Here is a 26,888-nt window from a genome sequence, read left to right on the forward strand (position 1 = left end):
TGGCAGCGGTGGGATCGCGACAACGGAGGCCAGCAGCGAAGATATGCAATCGACTGTATGCTGAGCAGCACAACGACCATCCGGGAGCAGTGCAACGAGGCCTGTGTGATGACTGGTTGCCTGCAGTGGAAAGACTGAGCTGAATTCTTGGCTGCGAGGTTTGGTGAATGCGGGACTTTCTTCTGAGTTTTGCCAGGCTTTTGTTAGTGTCAGAAACAGAGCTGGTAATTGTGGTTGTCGTTGCTGCCGGGTTAGTTTGCGGCAAGACAATAGTAGGCAGTAGAGAAAGCAGCATTCAGAGCAGCCATGGATTTGAAGTCGTTGCGCAAACCGAAATTGCTGGAGCTTGCAAGAGAGTTGGGTCTGGATGTCTCAGACAAACTCAGAAAACCAGAACTGCTAGGGCTATTCTTGAGTTAGAAGCTGAGGATGACGAGCTGTCGGAATGCCTTGAGACCATTGAGGAGAGGGAGACGGCAAAAAGACAGGAGCGCGAACTTAAAGAACAGAAAGAGAAAGATGAGCGCGAAAGAAAAGAACAAAAAGAGAAAGAAAAAGAAGAGCGCGACCATCAACACGCTTTGGAAATGAAGCGTCTCGAGGTAGAGATGGAACGCGCTCGTAATCGAAGTGAGGCACACGGTGCAGGAGAACGAGTATCGTTCAAATTGACTGACCTGATGCGGCCGTTTAAGCTTGGAGAGGACATTGGTTTGTTCCTGGTTAACTTTGAGCGAACGTGCGAGAAGCAGGGGTTCTCTCGGGAAACGTGGCCACAGCGCTTGCTCACTTTGTTACCCGGCGAGGCGGCCGACGTAGTCGTTCGCTTGAAGAGAGAGGAGGCAGAGGATTTCGACCAAGTGAAATCTAGTCTGCTAAAAAAGTACAGGCTGTCAGCGGAGGCATTCCATCGGAAGTTTCGGGAAAATGAGAAAGGCAGAAGTGAGTCATATACAGAGTTTGCCTACAGGCTAATGTCAAACGTGCAGGAGTGGCTCAAAGAAGAGAAAGCGTTTGGTGACCACGAGAAAGTTCTGCAGTGTTTCGTGCTGGAACAGTTTTATAGTCGGTTACCTGAGAAGGTGCGGTACTGGGTCTTGGATAGGCCAGATGTTAGTACGGTGGCTGAAGCCGCTGAGCTAGCCGAGGAGTTTGTGACGCGTCGGGCTCGCGGAGCTAAGGATGGCCAAAAGGGTGAATTTGACTCCAAGTTTGAGAGGCCGAAGTTCACACCCATGAGAGCAAGGGGGAACACACGTAGTGCGGATGCGAGTGAAAGCAGTCCGACCGAACTTAAGGAGACGGCGGCAGCCGAAGCCGAACGCAGAAAGCGGTTCGAGACGAGGCACGCGCGCGTGTGTTATACGTGCCAGAAGCCGGGTCACTTTTCGGCGCAGTGTCCGGAAACAAAAACAAAAGTCGTGTTTTTGTCATTATACAGCACTGACGAGAAGATGGAGCTTCTCGAGCCTTACATGCGAGACCTCCTCGTGAACGGGAAACAGTGCCGAGTGCTTCGTGATTCCGCAGCTACAATGGATGTAGTTCACCGCTCCTACGTAGAACCCGATATGTTCACGGGCGAGTGCGCATGGATCAAGCAAGCCGTGGGAGCTCATAGCGTGTGTGTGCCCGTAGCAAAAGTGCTTATTGAAGGACCTTTCGGAGCGCTTGAGACGGAGGCCGCAGTGTCATCTATGCTCCCCCCCCTCCCCAGTACCCGTACCTATTTTCGAACAGGTCCGATCACCTCCTGCGCGAGAAGGGGCTTTTGTTTGGTGAGGCTAGCGTTCAGGCCTTAACCAGATCGAAAGTTCGGGAGCTCGCTGCAAAGGCGGTAGTTGCGGGGCCGACGTTGTCGAATAATGAGAAACGGTCAGAGGCGCAGCAAGCTGAGATTCAGAGCACGTCCGAACTGAATAAAATTAAGCCTGTAGCGTTGAAGGCACCATATACTGGAGAGGAAATGCCCGACACGGAAAAGTTAGAAGAGCTATCTGCAGATTTGCTCATCGCGCCTACGTCAGACGGACTTAATAGGTTGCTAAAAGCCAGCCGGTCGGCTTTGACAGCCGAGCAAAAAAAGGATGGCAGCCTAGAAAACATACGCTGCAATGTCAAGGAAGGCATCGCCAAGAAAAATGCTCCTTTTGTGCAAAGAGGTGGGGTCCTGTACCGGAAGTATCTAGACCGCAGGGGAGTGGAGTTCGATCAGCTGATCGTGCCTCAGTGCTACCGTCAGGATCTGTTGCGCTTGTCGCATGGAGGTTCATGGTCTGGACACCTAGGAGTTAAGAAGACTAAGGACCGTCTCTTGCAAGAGTACTATTGGCCAGGGTGTTTTCGTGACGCAGACCACTTTGTGAGGACATGTGACACCTGTCAGCGGGTGGGCAAACCAGGGGACAAATCGAGGGTGCCGTTGAAGTTGGTACCTATAATTACGGAGCCTTTTCGACGGCTCGTTATTGATACACTGGGTCCTCTGCCGGTAACATCCACGGGATACAGACACATTTTGACTATGATCTGCCCAGCGATAAAGTTCCCTGAAGCAGTGCCGCTTAAAGACCTCAGCTCAGTTGAGATAGTCAATGCACTACTGTCTATATTTGCGCGAGTTGGTTTTCCTGCGGAAATCCAGTCATATCAGGGCACAGTGTTTACTAGCGCTTTGACGACAGCCTTTCTCGAAAGATGCGGGGTAAAGCTGTTACACAGCTCAGTGTACCACCCACAGTCGAATTCCGTTGAGAAGCTCCACTCCGTCATGAAGCGCGTGTTGAGAGCCTTGTGGTTTGAACAACAAACTGACTGGGAGCTGTTTCTGCCTGGGGTGATGTTTGCATTAAGGACCACGCCGCATGCGGCTACGGGGTTTTCGCCAGCTGAGCTAGTGTACGGTCGCTCGGTGCGGTCTCCACTTCGCATGTTTCGAGAATCGTGGGAAGGCCGGGGCGACGACCCAGTCGTGGTAGAGTACGTGCTTGGGCTTCTCGAACGCTTAAGAAGGGCACAGGAGTTGTCAGGTGAAGCAATGGCAAAGGCCCAGCAGAGGGCCAAGGTTTATTATGATCGGACAGCCAGGGCCCGTCGTTTTGAGGTAGGCGATGAGGTCATGATATTGCGCACATCGCTAAGAAACAAAGTCGACGTGCAGTGGGAGGGCCCAGCACGAATTGTTCAAAAACTGTCGGACGTTAACTACGTGGTGAGTCTGCCAGGAAAATGGAAAGCACAGCAAGTTTACCACTGTAATCTGCTCAAACCCTATAGACAACCGGAAGCAGTGGTGTGTATGATGGTAAACGTTCCCTGAGAGCTTCCGGGACTAGGCTCAGTGACGAACAGGGAAGACACCGATCAAATCATTAGTGACTTAATCAGTAAAGCATCGCTGTCGCCTGAGCAGAAAACCGAACTACACCAGCTCTTACAAGAGTTTCAAGGTCAGTTCTCTGAGAGGCCTGGTAGGACTTCTGTCCTTACTCATGACATAGAACTTACCTCGCCAGAGCCAGTACGATCCAAGGCGTACCGGGTGTCGCCCCGCCAGCGCGATATTATGGAGGCTGAGGTAAAGAAAATGGTACAGCTCGGTGTTATTGAGGCGGGTGACAGTGATTATACCTCCCCTTTGATTTTAGTGGAGGTACCGGGCAAGGAACCTCGTCCATGCGTCGACTACCGCAGGCTTAATTCCATCACTAAGGATCAAATTTATCCGATCCCTAACATCGAGGAGCGCCTTGAGAAAGTTAGTAGCGCTCAGTTTATTTCCACCCTAGATCTTGTCAGGGGTTATTGGCAGGTTCCACTTAAAGAAGAGGCTAGTAGGTATGCGAGGTTCATTTCACCAATTGGAACATTCCGTCCTAAAGTTTTGAGTTTTGGTTTAAAGAACGCGCCATACTGCTTTTCAAGCCGCACGGACAAAGTGTTGGGGGGACAGGAAGAATTCGCTTTACCGTATTTAGACGACGTAGCGATATTCTCCGCATCCTGGTCTGAGCATATGGCACACTTGCGGGTAGTGCTAACCCGCCTGCGCGAAGCGGGCTTGACAGTCAAGGCCCCCAAGTGCCAGTTAGTACAGGCCGAGGTTGTCTACCTCGGGTACGTGATTGGACGGGGTTGTCGCCGCCCCTCTGAAATAAAGGTGGCCGCTGTGCGAGACTCCCGCAACCGCGCACGAAGACCGATATTCGGTCGTTCTTAGGTGTCGCCGGCTACTATCAGAGGTACAGTCGGCCAAAAAAGTTTACGGACCACGAGATCTCAGAAAATTCTAAATATACGAGTAGCGTTTAAAATCAGCCACTAAAACCGGGCATCCGAAGGTTGTTCGCACGTACCACTAAAGGTTGGAGATGAGAACACCAGGCTGCGTTTTGAGGCTGAGGAGATATTCAGCTTTTTGTCAGATCTCTTGGTCCGTAAACTTTTTTGGTCGACTGTACATCCCCAGGTACTCTGATATCGCGGCTCCCCTGACGGATGCTCTAAGAAAAACAGAGCCCCAAACAGTCGTCGGGGACGAGACAAAAGAAAGCGCTTTTAGCGCCCTAAAGAGCGCCCTAACAAGCCAGCCTGTGCTACGATCGCCAGACTACACAAAAGGGTTCGTTGTTCAGTGCGATGCGAGTGAGCGAGGCATGGGCGTTGTACTGTGCCAACGGGAAAATGGAGAAGTGGAACACCCCGTCCTGTATGCTATTCGTAAGCTGACCAGTGTTAGGAATGGCCGTACGGGGTGGCAACGTGCCAGCTTTCAGCCCGCTGCACGTGTTCCAAGCCCACCAGACAGGGAGCCCTTCCGAGAACTGCGGATGACCGGCAGCCACGTGGCGCGCGGTCAGCTCAGGAATGTGGTACGGAGAAGAGTTCTACGAAGCCCTCGGTCGTCGACACCGAGAGCTATGCGGCACCGCGAGCTATGCGGCACCGAGAGTTCTACGAAGCCCTCTGACGTCGGCTCCCGAGCCTTTGTGTGTGGGCGCTCGAACTTGTGTGCCTTGGTGTGTGTGGGCCGTACTGCGGGGCGGCGGCAAGTTTACAATGATTGGACGAACGTTTCCGTTCACTCGGACTCCGTCCACGCCGAACGATGACGTCGAACTATGACGTCAAGGGGAGAGCTTATAAGCAGCGTTTGCCGGCTGCTAGAGGGTGCTCGTGCCCTGCTCGTCGTCGGGAGTAAAAGTTAGTAAGTTAGTAAAAGACACATTTGTTCAAATGTTTCTCTGTGTTGCGTAAGTTACGCAAGTGTGGTTGTTTGTTTAAGAAACGTGTCCCGTGTGGATTAAAGGAACAAATGTGAGTCAGCGTGATGAAAACTTTGTATGATGCAAGCACGTGTTCGGAATAGAGACCACCAAGCTAGCGTGATTGTATTGACGTACCTGTGGAGTTGGCCAGACGGTTCAGTGGCAGCAGTACATGTAATTAAGTACGCCACTGCGATAGGGTAAGAACAGGCTGTTCGTGAAGTTAAGGTGCTTAAGTTATGTTTGGGTATTCGTGTTTGAAAGCCTTCGGTTTAATTCTGCGTAAACCTTTACTCTTGTGCAGCGCGACGATCGGGTTTGGTCGAACTCAGGAGGAACGTGAACGCTCGCTTTGGCGGCACGAAATTTTGGGGCAAAATTTGGGTTTCCCAGTTGAGTGACTTGCATGGAGATTGTGATGGGAAGCCTGGTGGGTTAGCAGCTAATTCCGGGCGTTTGAACGCTGAGCGGTATTGTGTTGCCGGGTCGACTCTTCTGTGCCAGTTGTTGTAAGATGGTTGAAGGCATTCCAAGTACGCAGAGGTTGCAGAGAGCAAAGCCGTCATCTTGCTCGCCAGCCATTCTCTTTCTGCCCAGCGGTTGCGAGCACTGGCCAGGCGAGATTTTCCGGGCCGTGGAGGAGCTGTTAGGAATGGCCGTACAGGGTGGCAACGTGCCAGCTTTCAGCCCGCTGCACGTGTTCCAAGCCCATCAGACAGGGAGCCCTTCCGAGAACTGCGGATGACCGGCAGCCACGTGGCGCGCGGTCAGCTCAGGAATGTGGTACGGAGCAGAGTTCTACGAAGCCCTCGGTCGTCGACACCGAGAGCTATGCGGCACCGCGAGCTGTGCGGCACCGAGAGTTCTACGAAGCCCTCTGACGTCGGCTCCGGAGCCTTTGTGTGTGGGCGCTCGAACTTGTGTGCCTTGGTGTGTGTGGGCCGTACTGCGGGGCGGCGGCAAGTTTACAATGATTGGACGAACTTTTCCGACCACTCGGACTCCGTCCACGCCGAACGATGACGTCGAACTATGACGTCAAGTGGAGAGCTTATAAGCAGCGTTTGCCGGCTGCTAGAGGGTGCTCGTGTCCTGCTCGTCGTCGGGAGCTGAGTGCTCGTTGTTATGCTCAATATGTAGTAGTGAGCTGTGTGCTCGTAAACTGTTTGCTGTTAGTTTTGCGGGCTCCATATGGGAGTCGCGCTAGACTGCCAATGCATCTTGCTTAAAATGTAAAATCCTGTAAATAAATTCTGTTCACCGAGTTCATCTCTACGACCTTCGACTCCTTCAAATGGTGGCAGCGGTGAGGTCGTCCGACGACTCCTACATCTGGTTGACAGCAGGAGGGGTCGTCCGACGAATCTAATACCAGTCGTGAGCAGGCGTACAGCGCCACCGAGAAAGAGTGTGCGTGTCTCGTGTCGGCCGTTCAGAAATTGTCATGCTACCTAGCCGGCTCGAGGTTTATCATTGAGACGGATCACTGCCTTCTCCAATGGATGCAGACCATCTCTTCCAAAAATGGCCGTCTCCTGCGCTGGAGCCTCGCTTTGCAACAATATTCCTTTGAGGTGCGTTACAAAAAAGGGAGTCTCAACGGTAATGCCGATGGCTTAAGTCGAGGCCCCTAACGTAGGAATCAGCCTCAAAATTGTTTGTTATTGATGTTTTTCTTCCTGAGGCAGGATTTTTAACATATTGCTTTTGTTTAGTGTTTCAAAGTCATGACGTACTTTCTAGTGCAATTTTCCAATTTGTGGACGTGTTCTGAGTGCTGCTAGACTACTGTAAGGAACTAGGCAGTAGTATAAAAGGGGAAAGAGCTTGGCATGGCTTAGTGAGGGTTGTGTCATGCTTGCTGACTGAGCGGTTGAATTTCGGCGTAGTTCTAACGCTTGCTGGGAACAAAAGAAAAATGGCAACTCTCCTGAAGTCACTTTGCAGTGTGCTGTGTGAACCTGAACGTGAGAACGAGGCCTTCTCTGTGCGCTGCGCTCAAGAAACGCCGAGGGACGAGCGACTTCGGTTATGAGCATCATCGAGCGACATCCCTCCGGACAGCGGATGCAGTCCCCTGACCATCGGGATCTCCTTCTCCCGGCGGGGCGGTCTGTTACGTTTCGCCTACGACGCGCGGTATAGCCGGCGCGGATGCAATGGACGCCGGGGCTTCTTCAAAGCGGCGGACATTTTGGCCCGTTCAGCGCCGCCGCAACGCCTCCCCGCCAAGCGCGTCCAGGCATGTTTCAATGCCACGTGTCTTCGTGTGTGCATGTGTGTGTGTGTGTGTGTGCATGTTGGTGCCCACGCTTGTCAAAGCGCGGCAGCCGGGGAGAGGAGCTCCCCAAGTGTGAAGCGAGGAGGTCTGACCGGCGCCGGCACGGCGGATGCGTCACCTACTCGTCTCAACGTGCCCGAGCGCCGCCGTCACGTGCTCCCCATCCAGAGCCGTTCCTTCTTGCCCTCAACTCCGAGAGTATAAAAGCAGCTGCCCCCGGACGCCAAAAGAGAGGCTCCGAATTCTTCCGTCGAGTAGCGTGCTCTCCCGTCTCTCCACTTCGGTCGACCTGACCGACCGCTCTTTTGCGATGCTAGAACAAACAAGTTGTTCTGTTAGCAGTCGACTCATGCTTTGGCAGGTCCTTCGGATGCTTCCAGTTGTGCCCCAGGCCGCCAGGCCAACGCTACCCTTGGGGCTTGCGACCCATTTGCAACACCCTCCTAACTGAAAAATACATACCAACATTATCGATTCAAGCTAATCGCCATAAACCATGGTTCACAAAAATCTGGAAACACTCGCGAATAAGCAAAAGCGCCTATTTCGACAAGCTAAGCAAAACCCGAACGATCACTCGTGGAACAAGTACTACGAAGCACAACGCATTTATCTATCAGCAATCCGCTCACGCAAATATACTTTCTTTCATTTCTATCTGGCTAACATGATAAGTGAAAATATAAAGAAATTCTGGCAAATCATTAGCCCGCTGCCATCACGCACTATCTCCTTGCCGAATGAGCAGGGTGAAATTTTATCAGACTCGGACATTGCTAAAACATTTAATACAGCTTTTTCTTCAGTGTTCACTAAAGAACCAGACACTTCCTTACCTACGTTTATTGCGCCATCTCTGCCTACAATGCCGGCTATCACTTTCTCGATACACGGAATTTCAAATATAATAGATAATATTAAACTTTCGTCATCCGCAGGTCTCGACGAAATCACATCCAAGTTTTTAAAAAACACTAAGTTCATCTCTGCAGCATGCTTAACATTGTTGTTTTCACAGTCATTGTCTTCTGGAAACCTCCCGAAAGAGTAGAACATGAGCAAGGTCGTTCCAGTCTACAAATCGGGTGATAAAAGTTTGCCTTTGTACTACCGCCCCATTTACATCACGTCGGTGCCCTGTAAGATCACGGAACATGTTATATACACCCATATAATTAACTTCCTTGATACTAATAATTTCTTTGACCAATCCCAGCACGGCTTCCGCAAGGGACTAACTTGCGAAACACAATTGGCTATTTTTCTTCACGATCTACACTCAAATCTCGATATTAACATATAAACTGACGCAATTTTCCTTGACTTCTCAAAAGCATTCGACAAAGTATCTCACCAACAACTGCTCCTAAAACTGTAACGATTAAACCTACATTCTGCAGTTTTAACATGAATAGAACAATAGTCGGTGTACGAGAATAACAATACTTCTGAGCCCCTACCGTAACATGAGGCGTCTTTGAGAGCTCGGTACTAAGCCCCCTCCTATTTTTAATATACATTAATGATCTACCATTACATGCGTCGTGCAAAATGTGCATGTACGCTGATGACTGGGTCATTTACCGCTCAGTTACTAACGATAATGGTCAAATCGCCCTTCACGAAGACTTAAACAATATTCAAAATTGGTGTCAGGGTTGGTTAATGGTCCTAAGCCCTATTAAATGTAAACCAATGTCGTTCTCCCGCCGTTCTAACCCCTTGGTATTTCAATACGAAATCGCTAACGAACAAATTCAGTTTGTAAACGACTATAAGTACCTGGGCGTTACCGTCTCAAATGATTTGGACTGGTGTGTGCATGTGACTAACGTTATCTCTTCAGCTAACAGATCCCTTGGGCTCCTACGACGTCACTTAAAAAATGGACCGCAGCACGTGAACCTATTAGCTTATAAGACACTAATACGACCCAAACTAGAATATGCATCATCCATTTGGAGCCCTCGCCCGACTTTCCTCATTACCGCCCTTGGGGCATTTCAGAATGGGGCCATCCGGTTCATTCACTCCGCTTTTTCACACGATGTCAGCGTAACTTCATTAAAAACGGAATCAGGCATACAAACCCTTTCCCACCACCGTTTAATGACCAGCTTATCATTGTTTCACAAACTCTACCACTGCATACTCAATCGTGCGCCATATATCTTGCCACCATCACGCATATCACATCGCTTAGGACATTCCTTAAACGTTGCTCGTCCACAAGCGCGCACTATCACTTTTGCATCATCTTTTTTCCCTCGAACAGCCAAAGACTGGAATGGCCTTGCGCACAACATCGCTTCTATACCCAGCTCATCTGCCTTTATAGAAGAAATTGCCTCGCATTATGCCTTGTAACATTGTGATATTCTTTGTTTCTCATATTCTTTGTAGCATACCCCTTATGTAATACCCCGAAGAGGGGTCTTTAAGGAAATAAAGTGAAAGTGAAAGAATGGGCGAACGGGAAAGACAGGCTCCGGAGGAAGACGGCGACAACGACCGCCACTGGTTATTTGAGCCCGTGCTGGACCACGTGTTAATAAGAACCGCTCGAGAGCCAGACGACAGTCACATGCATGTATCAATGAAGTGAATACAGTGTTTTCTACTTGTTTTCATCCTGACTATGCCCGGCTTCATCGTCGCTTTCTGATTCCTGCGGTGAAGACCCACCTCACCCGGTCGAGATTATATCACCAGGCAGCGTCTCCCAAATTGCAGAAATTTTGCCATTATCGCAGAACCGCACCCAGTAATATTTTGTGGCCGGGCTCCTCGTACATGTTTCCTGCGATCGAAGGCAATTGCGAAAAATTTTTATCTTCATTCAAGAGATGCGCACGGACGCTTATCACTTGGAGATTTAAAAAAAGTAAGTTCATTGCGTCTGCTTGTATGAACGTAAAGAATTTCATAATTTCTGAGACTATCAAACACATTCTGTTGGACGACTACGCACAGATAGTGCAGACGATGAAAAGGCGGAGAAAAGCAACCCGACCGCATCAACTCCGACTTCTTTTGGCAAATAAAGATTAATGAATGAATTTCGCAATGCTTCGGGGGAAGGGGTAGCACCGAATAACTGAAGTCACTTAACAGAACGTGTTAAAAGGCTATATTTAGTCTATACTTGCAGGTTTAAGCAAGCGCACACTACGAACGTGGATGAAAGACCTGTGTCTGTCTCTTTCCCGTCCTCGTCTACAGCATGTGTTTGTTTAAACTTGCAAAATTACAGCCACCTGTGCGGCAAGATAGCGCGGTGATCCCTTCCTCAAGTTTGTGCAGGCTCTATATGTCCTCTGTCCATGTTGGCGTACGCGCATTGACGCCGACTGCCACGAGAACGACGCGATATATCGCACAATATTGAAATTCCCGGCTTCATATGAGCCGGGCACAGTTGTCCGGGCCCGCAAGCGAGTATTGTGACTCACCCTGACCGACAGTTCTCTTTGTTCTCGATGCCGCTGAATTCTTGCAATGAAATTTTATTGACTCCCGTTGCAAACCTTTCTGCCCAACTCACTCCTGACCTTTCATTTTACATCCGCGTCAAAAATAACTGTTCAGTGACCCCTCACCGGTCGCAGTAAAGGGAAAGCGTTCTTGCTGTCGAACTCCGCGTGTCATAAAATTACGATGTACACCTGCACACTCTCAGATTGCTGCGTTCTTCGTGCAGACAGGATCATGCTTGTGTATATAGTGCATGTAGAAGAGAGAGAAGATGAGAAGGGGGAGGCACAAGAGAGCCGAAGACGAGAATATAGGGTAGGTAGGCAAGCTAAGAAACCAAGTGTTTCATCGAACTTTTTTCTGGATGCGGTGAGCGCTTGCGCGAACCTTGTGGCTTGAGCAACGGCTCATAATATAATGCTTGTTCTAAATGTGACGTTATCACCGTATTCCCGTGCTCTTCGCAGATGGAAAAATTACAGGGCCGCGTTCTTTGGCGAGCCTTCCTGCCTTTTTCGCCTGTGTTCTTTAAAATTTTCTGTACAGTTACCAATCATGACGTAGCCTTGGCGATGTGCACCGTTGTATGTACAAGACTAATACTCGTTACAAATTGAGCAGGACCTGCTATAAATTTATATATTCATTGCCACGAGTATTTCCGAGCGCAAAGTAATATAAAAGCTTAAGCCTCCTTTGTCGACCATCGGCAGTTGAAGGCAGGCTTTTTATTTATTACTTATGAAGTCAAAGCACTGCAGCAAAAAATGACTTGAGGGCTCTTAAAAAGGGGTCATGGGTACAATCAGGACTCGATGGCAACCAAAGGGCAGTGGGACGCCTCGCATTGGGCGCTCACGGGAAGACTACAAATGAAGCTGTGCAGTTTGATATGGGCTGGACAAGTTTTGATGTGAGGGAACCTCACAGTAAAATTGATTGTGAAGAACTACCGAGGAACTTGGAAGAAAGTAAATGGGCAGGTTGAGTGTTGAGGTATTTGTACAGGAAAAAACATTGATTCAGAGTGGAGGAAAATAACTGGGAAGCTTACCAGCAAGTGTGCGGCCTGTAGGGTGAGCAACACCGCAACAAAGAACGTCAAGCGGATTGTCACAGAGGCTGAAATAATCTCGTGGGTGGCGGCAATGGAAAAGAAACCTGCCATGAGGAAATACTTAAGGGAAAAAAACGAAATTAGGAAGGAAATAGTTTATCATAACTCAAAGGGAAGCTGTTTACTTTTCGAAACGAGATCAGGATGCCTTAGAGCACGCACCTATAAAGCGAGATATAAGACGGAAGAAGAAGCATGTGCTTGCTGCGGTAAAGCTAGGAAAACGATGGAACATGTCTTATTAGAATGTGAAGATATCTGCCCAGCGGTCAATTTAAGCACCACTGGCCTGCTTGAAGCCCCTGGGTTCACCGATAGCAGGGGGCAAGTAAACATGTCCGTAATAGAGATTAGTGAGAGGTGATTGGATGTTTGGTGGAAGAAAAGGAAAAACAAAGTTCATAATAGGGGGTCAGAAAATTTGGCTATCGAAATAAATCGTGGGTGTCTTGTCTTTTTCTTTTTTTTCTCTTTTTTAACATAGGTAGGACCTTAGGCAGTATAATAGCAAGAGCTTAGTGGCGCAAACCACCGCCCCTTTCTAAAGGGGACGCTCATGACATCCTTTCATGCATGTAAGAGATCTTGCGACTGATGAGCTTGAAATGCCGAGCTGACATCTACCTGCGAGAACATGAAATCATTTTAGTCTAACATTTCGTCACTCTCTTTTCCCCCTGACGGCAATTTCTTGGGCAGAAACACGGCTTGCAACGCATAGCCCAATATGAGTTGAAGTCAATTATGAACGCTTATTTTTCTTGTATACATAGCCTGCAATAACATAGCAAGAAAATGTGCCCCCCCATGTCGTTAGCACATGAACGACGAAAGCAGCGCCTGCAGCAGTTTCGGACATTTCTTTGTTTATTCACCCTAACAGGCTAGTGTTCTTAGTTCCATTAGAAAAGAAAACGTAAATACGTTCAGCTTAACTCAACAAAACAACTGCATATGCTTTTCAAGCCTCAATATCGCTTTTCGCGATCGACAAAACAATGCACAGTTCTCGGTAACACGTTTTAGGTAGAATACTGCAACTACGCAGTGGCTAGAAAGGTGCGCCAAAAGGAAACGCAACTCTTTGTTTTTAGTGAGAAACTGTCAAACGCAGTCCAGAAAAGTTACAGAAGGGCCGGTTCGTGGACACCAACATGGTCTTTTTATGACAAGGGCTTCTTTTGCGAGTTACCACCACTTTTCCGTATCGGGTACTTATGTCTGTAACTTGTTTCTAGCCTTCTTCTTGGACCGATCCCGAGGATAGTCCAGCCTAAACATAAGTGCCATTGAGGCCGCTGAGTACGTGCTACTGGGTACCTGTCGCTAGCGTTACGCTGTATGTGCCGCCTAGTGAATCATTATCTAGAACCAAGGTTCCACCGCCAGTTAGCACGCTATATCGTTTTCCAGGCCTTGCTGTGCCAGTTTCAAATAATAATTGCTACTTAAATTGCGATCAGTATGCTAGATTCTGTCCCTATAAATCACAGTCTCTTCATTTCCGCGAACATCTCATAGCACGTTCCGGGCGGTTGTTGTTCCCTTTAAAGGGCTTGGTTAGTTGCCTTTCTCACGTTTCACAGAGCAGTAGAACAGCCACGCAGTGACCGCGACCTCGGCTTCACACAGCACACGCCGAGGAGCACAGGCACAACATATTACGATCTCAAAAAAAATTCAAGGGGCGCTTTCAAGCGCTGTGGCAACGTTAGCAGAAGCACCGCGACGTGACCAACAGTGTTCGTCAGAAGGTGCGCAAAGCGCAGTCATACTTTCGACTCCCACCAAATGTCGATGGCTCAACTTCGAGTTCGAGTGTCTTAAATTAAGTATATCTTAATTAACTATGGCCTAATTAACTTCACCTTGATTAAACCATAAGTCGTGTGTTCGACTCCCACCAAAGGTGGTGGGTTCGAGTGCCTTAATTAACTCCATGTTAATTAACTGTACCTTAGTTCGTATTAATTGACACTAAATGCCGTGGGTATAGTGTCTTAATTATCTATATCTTAATGAGCTGCCCTAATTACCTTATCCTTAACACCAACGATCGTGGGTTCGACTCACACCAAAGGTGGAGGGTTCGATTCCTTTTTGGCGCATTGGTGGTCACGCTGACGGCTACGCCAGATTTTCCGACTCATGAGCCGTATAATGCTCTTGCATTGAAAGACGTGTTCCAGTGTCGGCATCCCTTCGCCTACTGCCAGACTACGAAAAGTGAGGCGTGTGACGTCATGGGGCGAGTGAGCAGGCCTTCAGTTATATCCTGGAGGCGTTGACTTAAGGGGCCTGCTGACCTCACTTGGAGAACAAACCCTGCACAACGTCACGTACGCTCTCGAGGTGGTGGATAATAAATGTCTGGTTTAAACAGAGAAAATACACTACACGTACTGTGGTGTTATTTTGGATATTGTAGCTTCTAATGTACCGGCAATGAAGTCTAGCCTTATTCTCACTTCCCTCTCCACATGCAGAGAGAAAGAAAGCAGCCAAGCTTACGTATTTTTCAGAAAGGTATCTATCGCATACGCACAGCCCGCTGGGTTCATCCTAGTGCTTCCATATCTGCTTCTCTAGATCACCGTTAGAAAGTTCTCGCCCTTTGTATTCTATAACATTATCACAGACTGTTCTATTCACTCGATGTGGGTGATCACTGGTACCAGCTGACGCCGTTAGGAAGAATTAATCTTGACAAATTCCACGAAACAGCGATTTCCTTTCATATTGTTGCGGCACCTGCAATTTAACTCATCCAAGTGACACTGTGGAAGTCGTCAAATTACCGTTCTTGGCCATCTCGTCAGTGACGATGGCGTTCAACCCGACCCTGACAAGATTCGCGCTGTCCAGAACTTTCCTGTTCCGTCTTCCACCGTAGACGTAAGAAGCTTTGTTGGACTACGCTCGTATTTCCGTCGTTTCATCAAGACTTTCGCCGACACCGTTTGCCCACTCACCGACTTACTTAAGAAGTACGTTGCTTTCACATGGGGCCTTGCTCGAATCAAAGCCTTCTCCGCCCTCGTACGCTTACTAACGGCGCCCCCATTATTGTGTAATTATGTTCCATCTGCCTCCACTCAACTTCATACTGAACTTCACACTGAACATTATGTACCTATCCTTCTACTTGGGCATACTTACCTCGTGCGTTCATTTTTTTTTAAACGAATAATCTTTGCCTCTCTCGCCCGTTTTCATGGGTGGCCGTCGGCAGCGGACGGCGGTCGGTTGTTGGTAGTAGTTGATAAGTGGTAGGTCAGTGGCGGTCACTGCTGAGTTCACACAAGTTCATGCGAGTGTGTGTGCACGCTCGCGCGTCTGTGTGCGTGTTTCTGCTACCAAACTTGGCTCGAGTAGCCTACACCGTCACGGCCTTGCGCTGTAGTTCGAAACGTACCTTAATTAACCTCGCGCTCTACAAATATCGGAAAATAGCTCAGTGGCATATTTTGGTTGTGCCCCCGACTTTTTTAAAAATCTTTTCTGCACAAAATATAGGGGCCCAAGTTGCACCTGCTACTGTCTTCGATTACTCTCGCGTACAGGCACGTCGTAGAGAGACTAAAATATTAGTGTCGAAAAAAAAAGAAGGAAATAAATAAAACTGGGAAATAAGTCCAAGAACTTGGTTCGAGTAACTTCCCGCATGAAGGTCCATGGGAATAATGTCCACGTGGCACAAAATAAATGCTATCGCAGCCCATCTTTCAACTAATTTTCGCGGTAAGGTTGAAAGTGCAAGGGGCCAGAAGAAGGGGGCGGTGCCGTCCACCTTTTGCTAGAGAGTGCTCTCGAAAAGGTGTGCTTACCACGACGTAAGTCGCGGAAGGAAGATTACTCTCCTTTGATCAGAGAAGATTGGGAAACAAACGTATGCTGTACACAAATACACGTTACTCTCTCTTGGATGCGTGAACACACACACACATGTGCACGCATATATATATATATATATATATATATATATATATATATATATATATATATATATATATATAGCCACCTTGCAAAAGCTTTGCAGAAGCTACTCACCACTTCAATTGCTTTTATTCTCAGCGTAAAGTTATGTCAGCGTCCGCTACGTCATTTGCACACGAACCAAGACTTATACAAAAGCACAACCTGTGCATTATTATTCTTGTACGGGGAACAAATGTCTAGTTGCAGATGAAAGCCCCTGCCCACCGTTCTCTCCCATCCCGCCCTTCTTTTCTCTTTTTCTTTTATGTGACCTCAAGTTCTTCACTGATGGTGAGAGCTTCTTTCAGCATATCACTCCAGGGGACCTAGCTTTTGTCTTCGACCGAGCTAATAGCCGCTTCCACAAGGAAACACCGCAATTGCATCAGTAATATCTTTGCAAAAGTCCATACAAAACCACTAATTCAATCACACGAGACATCCCACGTATATACAGTCTTTATTGGGCCAGGCATAAGCGCGACTGTATATAGCTGATCACCCGTAACTTTGTGCCACATAAATCAGCACGCTAATCCAGTCTTCAGTGACAGTGTTGCCAATTACATAGGCTACAGCGCCCTCAAATATCGACCTACACCAGAGCACACTCTATCAGCTCGCGAAGGGCGCTGTACACTTTCTTCTTCTCTTTGGCACGCCACCAACCTTCCTCTGCTCGGCGTGTGTGCCGAACAAGGACACAGTGTCACTCGAGCCGGTTGCGGGGCTTATTAAAGATGTTGAAAATCAAAGCACGCTCCTCGGCCGGGAAGTGGGTCACGACAATCGGGGGTGGAAGCGGTCAGTGTACAGATAAAACACACAGGATAAACAGTAAACAAACCATTAATAACAAAGAAAGTGTAGTGATGGACGATAACTACCATCGAAACCATCACGAAACGCCAAAGGAGTTTCGGTCAGTTGAGAAGAATTGCCGGTTGCGAGGTCACAGGAGACTTCTGCCGCGATACTGCGTCGCGCAAAGACATCTCCGGTCATAATTGCCGGAAATTTCAACTGCCGTAATACTGACCAATTGGATTCCGTCAGTCATACAAGCGTATTCACGAATAGTTCGCGACTGGCGTGCTTCCGTACAAAGCTTATGTATGGTTGCCCCAACATATATGTCCGATTAAGCACACCCATGGCTTTGGGACATCACTTTTAGTTCATCCGTTACGTGACCGCGTGTCTTCTGTGTGGTCACTGCATTGTATACAGGGTGCTCTTTTTTTTTTAGCAGCATCACATATTTAAAAATTGCCTGTGTCAGATCGCGCAGTTATAATCCTCGATCTGAATTACAGGACAAAGTGTCCCTTACCTTTTACGAGAAATCAAAATGCTTAATTGAATAATTAACATAATTATTCAAATTAACTCTCTGCTTGATTGCTTGACGGCTCAGATTTCAATATACGAATTATAGCCGTTCAGTTCGCAAGGCGTATCTACTGAAAACAAATTCTCTGGACGGCACCATTTCGGAGATAATAATTTTCAATGTTTACGATGAAATTCGTTGGTGCTCCAGTTAGTTTTGTGCTTCAATGCCTAAAACAGCGTTTTCTTTTAAAAAGAAACTGCAACGCATATCCATTTCGCGGATGCTGCCTCGCAGTCGGTACATTTCGTAAGCACACCGGCCACAAATCGTAAATTACAATATGTGGCGCGAAATAAATAACTAGAACGCTGATTAGTGGATTTTTGTTAATCAGTAGTATATGTGTTTCATTTTCTCGTTGTGCCCCTCTTCGACTAATTCAGCTCAAGAACAAGAATTATGCTAGCTGTTACAGGCGATTTAAAAAGAAAAAAAAACAGGAAAGCTTAAAAATGATCACCCCGTATTTTCAGGGGCGGCCTGGCTAAATATGAGCAGAATCCGTTCCAAGCTGCATCAAGGACTACTGTGGTCGCAAGAGGGGCTGCTGCGGCAACACGATTCTCTGTCGCCACAAAAGAGGCGAACTCGTCGCCATGGCAGAACCCGAGGCCATAAACGAGGCGCCCACACCCGTATTCAAAAGAACTAGATTTCGCATGAGAGCAGGCCTTCAGTGCATACGATAGAAATTGTTGTTAGGGCAAGAAAAATCAAGAACCAACGAAGGAGTTGTAGCAGGACTATATGGTAAAAATACGTGGGAAATACTTTTGCTCATGAAACAATAAAAGCATTTAAATAACAAATATTTTGTTGTCCTTCTAGAATGGAAACACCTGCGTTATGGGCCGAGCCATAGTTACTGCGGGAAATTCCGTATCTGAAAAAAAAAAAAATGAAGCGGCAGCCCGCACCAGTGGATTCACGGACTTCTTTCCGCGCAAAGCACAGCTCAGTCATGTTTGTTTGCGGCGAAATGCATTGCTAAAGCAAAAGAAAAAAATGGACCGATGACGGGAGTGAACTGAATTAAATGACTAGAAGCACATTCGCGCATTCATTTCAGCGCCATAGCTTGACAATTTCTCAGGATCTGCCGAAAGCGAGGAAGCGAACTAAAGTTGAAATACATTTCTGGCTGCGACAACAAGCTATTGTAGAAGCATCATAAAACTTTTTGTGCGCAAACAAACAGAGACGAAGAATAGGGGCAACACAAGGACGAGCGCCCCTATTCTTCGTCCCTGTTTGTTTGCGCACAAAAAGCTTTAAGATGAATTTGTTCCAACTAGGCCGACTCGCAGTTATGCTATTGTAGAAGGTTCGGTGACAAATGAAGTTAGCAGAAGTGCGCAGTCACTGGACAAACAAAACATTTTGGTATCCGAAGAAAAGCGTTCGAATGTATTGTTTTCGGCGAAGTGCCTGCCACAATTAGGCGCCTTGCTTAGCAGGCCGGTGAGCCTAGAGACGATCTTTGTGATTTAAATTAACTGGCTCAGATACCATCTGTGCTTGCACAGAGTGCGCGCTGACCTCAGTTACTGCATCGAAAGATGTACGCATGGACTTGAGACTTGTAAATAGCTGCATGGTTAACAGCTGAATGGGACGGAGCAGCTGAAGCTTTGTCTCTTGGCTGTTTTTTTTGTTTTTTTGTACGCGATGTTCTTCTTGTTACACGCCACTTCTGGAAATCCCAGGAGGAAAAACATTTGACTCGCGCTTTTCTTGCGCGCGCTATGCCGGGCAAGAAGCATGCAAAACATTGCTCCACTGGCTGCCGCAAGACAACGCAAAAAACGAAATACTCAAAGCTGGTCCTGTAATCTACAAATAAGAACGCATCACTTTATATATACATATACGCAACCATGAGGGCTACATGTTTTGGTGAACGTGGAGGTGCGTGAACGTACTCCACGTTCGGAGCACGTATAGGCAGCATACTGCACATAGCGCGTTAATGACAAAAAAAGAATTTGGCGAGTGAGTAGAATTTCATTAAAGTGTTGCTGATCAACTGGGTGCGTTGGCAATAACCAGTGCCTCCGAAGGTCATCCGCATTCGCGAAATCTCCAATTAAGGAACAGCAAACATTTGAAGGACACTAAAAAATTAACTAAATTATGGGGTCTTATGTGCCAAAACCACTTTCTGATTATGAGGCACGCCGCAGTGGAGGACTCCGGGAATTTCGACCACCTGGGGTTCTTCAACGTGCACTTAAACCTAAGTACACGGGTGTTTTCGCATTTAGCCCCCATCGAAATGCGGCCGCTGTGGCCGGGATTCGATCCCGCGACCGCGTGCTCAGCAGCACAACACCATAGCCACTGAGCAACCACGGTGGGTAAGGACGCTTAAGCTTCGCCTTCGCCTTCAAAGATCCCTGACTGATCCCTGACGCTTAGTGGCAACTGTAGCTTATGTAACCGTAATATTTACCGGGAAACGCTGGCGGCGAACGTTAAGCAGGAACACGAGCTTTCTGGTAGAAACGCGGCCTCTTGCGTCGGCCGACCCCAGAGGTAGTGTACAGAAGAGTGTACAGCCGCGGCAAAAAAATTACATCATTAAAAAATTAAATTTGGGGTTTTACGTGCCAAAACCACGATTTGATTATGAAACACGCCATAGTGGAAGACTCCGAAAATTTGGACCACATCGGGATATTTAACGTGCACCTTAATCTAAGTACACGGGTGTTTGCGCATTACGCTTTCTTCGAAATGCGGCCACCGTGGTCTGAATTCCATTCCGTGACCTCGTCCTTAGCAGCCCAACACCATAGCCACGAAGCAACCACGGCGGGTGTTACATCATTTTCAGGTTTGTACTATTGTTTCGCACTTTGAATATTTGAGCCTGAGAAGACTTAACATAAAAAGCGTGCGTTGTCCGTGTTTTTTTTAATTACATTTGTTTGTGGGCTGACATTCTCAAAATTCCGAGGAATAAGTTTGTCAAGAATGTAAGGCAAGGTATGAGCAACTTTACAGATAGAATCGTGTGGCACTATAACCCGAATATGTCACATGTCACATAACAAGGCGTGCCATATGCATATACTTAAATACATACGGAAATTTTCAATCACGCGCAACTCTGGCGACGCCGGCACCGACACCGGATTTTCTACGATGCACGGCCTTTCACGCTATTACATATAAAAAAGAACGGACACTCAACATCAGTACAGGGCGATGCGAAGCACACGATATACCAAAAGCAAGAGGGAGAGAGAGAGAGAGAGAGAGAGGGAGATGCAAAGGAGAGAAAGGCAGGGAGGTTAACTATAGTTAAAGCCTCCAGTTTGCCAAAAGCAAGAAACCGTGTTTTAGCTGGCTGGAGCACACGCTTTGCTTTCAAACAGCAAGAATGGAACAGAAATGAGCTCTGCCATGACGTAACGCTCTGGCACGCTGCTGCTACTCCGCGAATGTTTGCAGAGGCCACGCACGTGTCCTGGCAATGACAATCGCTGAGCATGGGCTCAATAAAAGCACGAAAATCCGGTTTGCTCGCACGCATGTAAAACGACATAGCGAAAACGACCTTCATTGGGTTTTTTTTTCGTAAATAAGATTTATTGCCCTTGCAGTCGCGGCATAGCTAAAAAAACTTCATTACGCTTTTATCTACCTAACCAGCCGACCAACAATATTAAAGCTTTAAAGGTCTATTGGTTAGTGAAAAAAGCCGTGATGGTATAAGTTGTCTTCGCTGGTTATTGCAGGCTGACGTATCGACATTCAGCAAGGAGAAATTTGGTTAGAAAGTCGCAATTCTTAATGCCACCAAATAACACCGACAACTTCCCAACTCGGCCACTTTGAAAACATCACCACGTTAACCCGTGAGCGTTAAAACTGTTTGCTGAAGAGTCACATAATATTTTCGGGTATTATGCTAAATAATTAAGTTTAATTGTGCCAAGAAAGGAGCGGACAGGACAACGGTGGGGACAACACACACACACACACACACACACACACACACACACACACACACACACACACACACACACACACACACACACACACACGCACACGCACACGCACGCACGCACGCACACACACACACACACACACACGCACGCACGCACACACGCACACACACAAGTTCAGCAAGTTCCCTCCTGTCCATGCGATCATTGATGCAACGGCCTGTCTGGCCAACATAGGATAGTCCCCATGAGAGAGGTATTTGATACACGACCGAAGATGCATACTTCGTGTGAAAAAAAAGTGGTGTGCTTTTTTTCCACAGCCAATACCAGCATCTTTCTTCTCTCCTGTGATGTTTTTACACAACCTAACCCGTTTGCTCAGCGCCGTAAACACTAGCGTGACGCATTCCTAATGGCCACCCTCTTAAGTTTGTGAGACTGGCCATGCAAATGCGGCATCACTATGACCTTTTTTCTTTTTGAAGATTCATTGTCATCAGCCGTGTTTCCACGGCTTTCTTTTTCGTCATCTTTCTAAACAGGGATTCAGCCACAGCCATCAGGAGTGAGGCCGGGTACCCTGCCGACATTAACCTCGCCTTCTAGGCTTCAAAACTCTCATGCAAAGAGAGTACAGCTCTTGTCAAGAGCATTCGGGAAATATAAGGAAGTTATGCCTCCTTTTATTACTTTGGAGTGGGACGATTCATACGGGAGGCGCGATTTGTTCAATCTAGGGCAATAACACCAACACACATGCCTCTCACTATGAAATTTAATTTCCAAATCCAGAAATCTGATCAAGTTTTCTTTGCAGGTTTAAACGTGAATCTGAGGACCCAGAAGACTTTTCGAAACACATTAACATCCTTCTCGCTATCGATTCAAGGCTATCATCGGAATTTAACCTTAAAAGCAATAAACAATCATCTACATACCTAAAAATTTGCAGAATACGTTTGTCCTGCAGTCTGTGAATCACATTACTGTCGAACTTGGATAAAAAAATGTGACACAGTGCAGGAGCAACTTAGATCCTTAGAACCTTAGAAGTGGAAAGAGAAATAAGCGAAGCCTTCCACAGCAAATAGTTGGGTGCGCATATATGTGTGCGTGAACCTTCGCTCCATATCAATGCTAAAGAAATTAAATTTTTAGATCTATCATGTTAATCCAAGTGTTGTTGCCCTCATGCGACGCACCGAGTCTCCACACTGTGAGGTGTGCAATGTGACTGAAACTATAGGTCATGTGCTTTGTGACTGCCCTAAGTTCGTGGAAGAGCGTGATAGGTTGGTCAAGGACCTTACGCGTCTCGACAGTGCACCGTTGTCGGAGGATATTATTTTAGGCTCTTGGCCAGACGCTCAGTCGAGTTTTAAGGCCATCAAGGCATTACTGAACTTTTTAAAAATTACAGGCCTGGACTGCAGACTTTGAGCATGCCCAATTGCTTGCCATATTTTCTACATCTTCCTTCTATCGTCATCGTCACCCATCATGCACCTCTTTCTTCCCTCTTTCTTTCCCACTTCCCCTTCCCCCAATGCCGAGTAGCTGGCTAGAGGAATATACCTCAGGCCGACCTCTCGGCATTTCGTGTCATTAAACTTCTTTCTCTCTTCTCTCTTCTTGTTGCCCTATAGACCGGAAGGGGTGTGACTAGGCTTTTCGCGTGCGTGTGTGTGTTTTTGTTGATCTTTGACTATAAACCTTCTTATTGTCCTTGGTTTTCTACGCATGCGTGGCGGAGATTTGTGGATTGTATTCGCAGTTAACTTCAGTTGTAAGTCCAGCGTTGCCCTGTCCGTTCCTTTTACTTATGCTCACGCCCGTACTTGCTGGAACCTCCTATTCGTTCACGATGTGCCAACTGGCCCAGAAAACCACTCTACTAAAGTTACTATATGTGTGGACACGCTGCTTTTGAATTTTATTTCTGCAATCTTAAAAAGATCATAAAATTTTCAGTGAAAGCTAGTAAATGTAGACTGGAACTCTATATACCGCATTTCAAGTGCAATTCGTCAGTAAGATTTTAAAAAAGCAAAAATAAATATAGGGGAGTTATTTAGAAACGGCTCATGCTTGAGAACAAGCGTGGGATCCTTGCGATTTGACCACACCTTATTAGTTTCTACTAGGAGTACACGATCATGCTTAAGTCATCTCCCTCGAACGCTGAAGCATTTTCTTGGGCAACCAACGAAACAAAAAGCGAATATATGTTAACAATCAAAGCGATTGGAGGCGAGAATGCTCACTAGGTCCGCAACGGCCTCCTTTCCCAAATTGTTGCCCAAGGTGGCAAACACTTCATAATCCAGAGGTGAATTTAACTAACAACAAACAGACAAATGAAACCAGGTCCTGGAAGATCCACGCAAAATATATGGCGTCCATGTTTGTGAAAGAAGTGAATTGTTCAAGGCTCTCTGTTAATTTTCTATCGTTGTTAATTGTATGCGCCTTGAAAAAAAAAAGTAACTGTGAGAAAGAGAGCACTGCCAATCAGATTGAATCTCTCAAAAAGTTCCATATGAAAAAAACAAGATGTGATACGAAGTTAATCTGCCGTCGAAAGGCTTTGTATGAACTGAAAGGAAGCAGAAGAAAAGGGTACATGCTCTCAGTGGGAATCGGATTCGCATAGGTTTCGTAGCTGACAACATGAACCGAAGCCACGGACTCTGCGTATTGAGCGAAGTGCCGGGCCAGCAGAGCTTGCACAGCGGATGTTCTCCCCTATGTTTCTTTCTGAGGGACTTATGTGATCTTATAGCCGCACGCGCGTCGCAGCGTATGCTCTCAGCAACAGTTGTCACACATTTCTGAAACAAGCATTGACATATGCCCGTCACCGGGCCACGTCCCTCCGTGACAGGTAGGCGAAGCGATATCTTGCGAATGGACTGTAATTCACTTAAAAAAAAAAGAGAGAACATGGTCCCTCATGCAGGAGTAGAAAAAGCATTAGGGAAAGGCCGGGCATTGTGGTCACAGTAGGAGGCACCACGATACCGATAGTGGAGAGCCTGAGAATACTGGGACTCCGCATATCCGAAAACGGCCATAACGGAGAAACCATTAGACTGCTTGACAATAGTCTTCAACAAACAATCAGGCTAATAAAGCGGATATCCAACAGGCACTATGGCATGAAAGAGCACAATTTCATCCGATTAATAGAAACATTCGTAATCAGTCGTATTGTATATGTGGTTCCTTACCTCAAGCTCTACGCTGCGGAGAAAGCCAAGATAGACTGCATTATTAGAAGGGCGTATGAGCAAGCCTTGGGATTTCCGGCAAATACGCCAAACGAGAAACTCTTGGCGCTCGGCGTGCACAACACATTAGACGAACTTATTGAGGCCCAGAGAGTAGCGCAGTATGAAAGGCTTACACAGAGTTTGACGGGGAGACACATCTTAGATGACATCGGAATAACCTACGAAGCACAGCACGGAGTGCGGAGAGACATCCCAAGGAAAATAAGGGAACATTTATCAATACCCCCAATCCTCAGAAACAGGCGCACCCGGAGTTTCACGAAGATTGAAGAATCGCAAGAGCGAGAGCTCTCCACAAAAGATTCCGTAGTGCCAGGGGCGTGGTCTATGTGGACGCGGCGGAGTATGCAAATTGACAAAGATGTGGATAGTTGATACGAGTCTAGAGGGTGACTGCATAGTTAATGGCACGGTAAAAACATGGAAGGCAGAGGTGGCGGAGGAAGCTGCCTTAGCACTGGCAATTGCCTCCACGGAAGCTAACATCGTAGTGAGCGACTGCAAGACAGCCGTCAAGAACTATGCAAAAGGAAGAATCTCGCCGGAAGCACTGAGAATTTTAAACAACTTTCGTGAAGATCGCGACATTCACATTATATGGGCACCCGCACACTCCTCCCTTCCCGGAAACGAAATAGCGCACAACCTGGCTCGAGAACTGACAGGCCGAGCAGGTGACACGCACCAAATACTGGGAACGGAGAGAGTCCGGATGACCAGCTTTAACGAGATCACCAAACACTATAAATTGGGAAGGGCCCATTTCCCCCCGGCACACTCCTCGTTAAATAGACGGCAAGCGACGGCATGGCGCCTCTGACAAACAGATACATATTCGAACCCGGTGGCCTACCACCGCTAGTACCCGGACCTTTACACGGATAGATGTAGGTTCTGTCAACAAAGGGTGGACCTACAACACATGGTTTGGGTTTGTCCTCGTACACCCATACAGAATAAAATAATTAAGACCAGAGAGCAGTGGGAGACCGCGTTGCTCAGCTGTGCACTGGAAGACCAACTCAAGGCAATCCAGCAGGCCGAAGATGCCGCCAGGGCCCAAGGGCTCGAGGCCGTCATTTAGTTAGAGGCCTAGGTCTCAAGTCTGCTGTGCACAAATAAAGTTTATTCCCCCCCCCCCTCCTCCTCCTCCTCCTCCTCCTCAAACTACAATTAGCAGCTGCATGTGCTCGGAAATGCCTTCCTTTCATCTCGTAAAACATACCGAGCCTTCTCAGGCGGCACATAAATTGACGAACAAACCGAAAGAGGCGGAATAGCGAATATCCGCATCGCCGCGCCTCTTGAGGCAGTTAAAGGCGGTCACGTACCCATTCGTTCGCCGCAGGATCGCTACGCCGTGTCGGCATTCTGCAACACGTCACAGTAAGCTCTCTCCACTAACCACAACTCCCTTGCCTTCGCCGGGGCTCGCTCACAATCACCGCACCCTCGTACTCCACGGCACCCGTACAATATCAGCTAACTGACATTCCAACTCTGAGCCGGTTTTGGGGCAAGGAGTACAAAAACGTCGGTACCCTACCAGGCGCGCGTCAAACATGATTTCGGCACTGACAGCTATGGGGATGCTGGAGAAGGCGCCGGGTCTCTTCGTGTGGGCCCTAGGTACCATCGCCTGGATGCTCGCCACGGCGTTCCTCGTTCTCGTTGCGCGGGGCCTCGCCAATTGGCTGTGGTTGTGCTGGCGCCTGCGCGATGTGCCGAAGACCAAGCCGCAGAAGTCCTCCCTGCTGCTTCTCGACTTGTACAAGCACATGTCGTCCATGGGACCTAATGTAGACGTGAAAGTGAGTGAGTACGCTTCTTCAATATTCCCGGTCTTATCTGTGCGGTCACGAAGCTATATGCGTCCGTTGTCTGATAAAACTTGTCTGTTGTGTTGGCTGCCAACCAAATTCAGTCTGCTGGCTAATGAATAAGAGGAATATCTCATTAAAACTGAAGTATCGCCCTTCGTAAGCTATGCCCATCATTAGATTCTCTAGTGGTCGTCACTGATTCTTTCTGTACCTGAATTACTGCTTCTGGTAACTCGGAGGCTTTCGAGCGCTTAAATTATTAGTATCTCGCTACTTATATCGGACTGGTTTACTTTCCTGAGT

General features: G+C 47.6%; 1 protein-coding gene and 1 long non-coding RNA gene across 2 annotated transcripts in view; both read left to right on the forward strand.

Moving 5' to 3' along the window:
- Positions 1-18,272, forward strand: part of LOC139055012 (uncharacterized) — a 90,554-nt gene extending 72,282 nt beyond the window's left edge. Inside the window, exon 3 of the long non-coding RNA XR_011511620.1 lies at positions 17,987-18,272. This is a non-coding gene — a long non-coding RNA (uncharacterized lncRNA). The remainder of the gene's footprint in view (positions 1-17,986) is intronic.
- An 8,073-nt stretch (positions 18,273-26,345) lies between these two features.
- LOC135899324 (cytochrome P450 4V2-like) overlaps positions 26,346-26,888 on the forward strand; it is a 69,938-nt gene continuing 69,395 nt past the window's right edge. Inside the window, exon 1 of the mRNA XM_065428558.1 lies at positions 26,346-26,577. Within this exon, the coding sequence (XP_065284630.1) occupies positions 26,346-26,577 (232 nt within the window). The remainder of the gene's footprint in view (positions 26,578-26,888) is intronic.

Source organism: Dermacentor albipictus, chromosome 1 (genome assembly GCF_038994185.2).
Source record: "Dermacentor albipictus isolate Rhodes 1998 colony chromosome 1, USDA_Dalb.pri_finalv2, whole genome shotgun sequence".
NCBI classification, from domain to species: Eukaryota; Metazoa; Arthropoda; class Arachnida; order Ixodida; family Ixodidae; genus Dermacentor; species Dermacentor albipictus.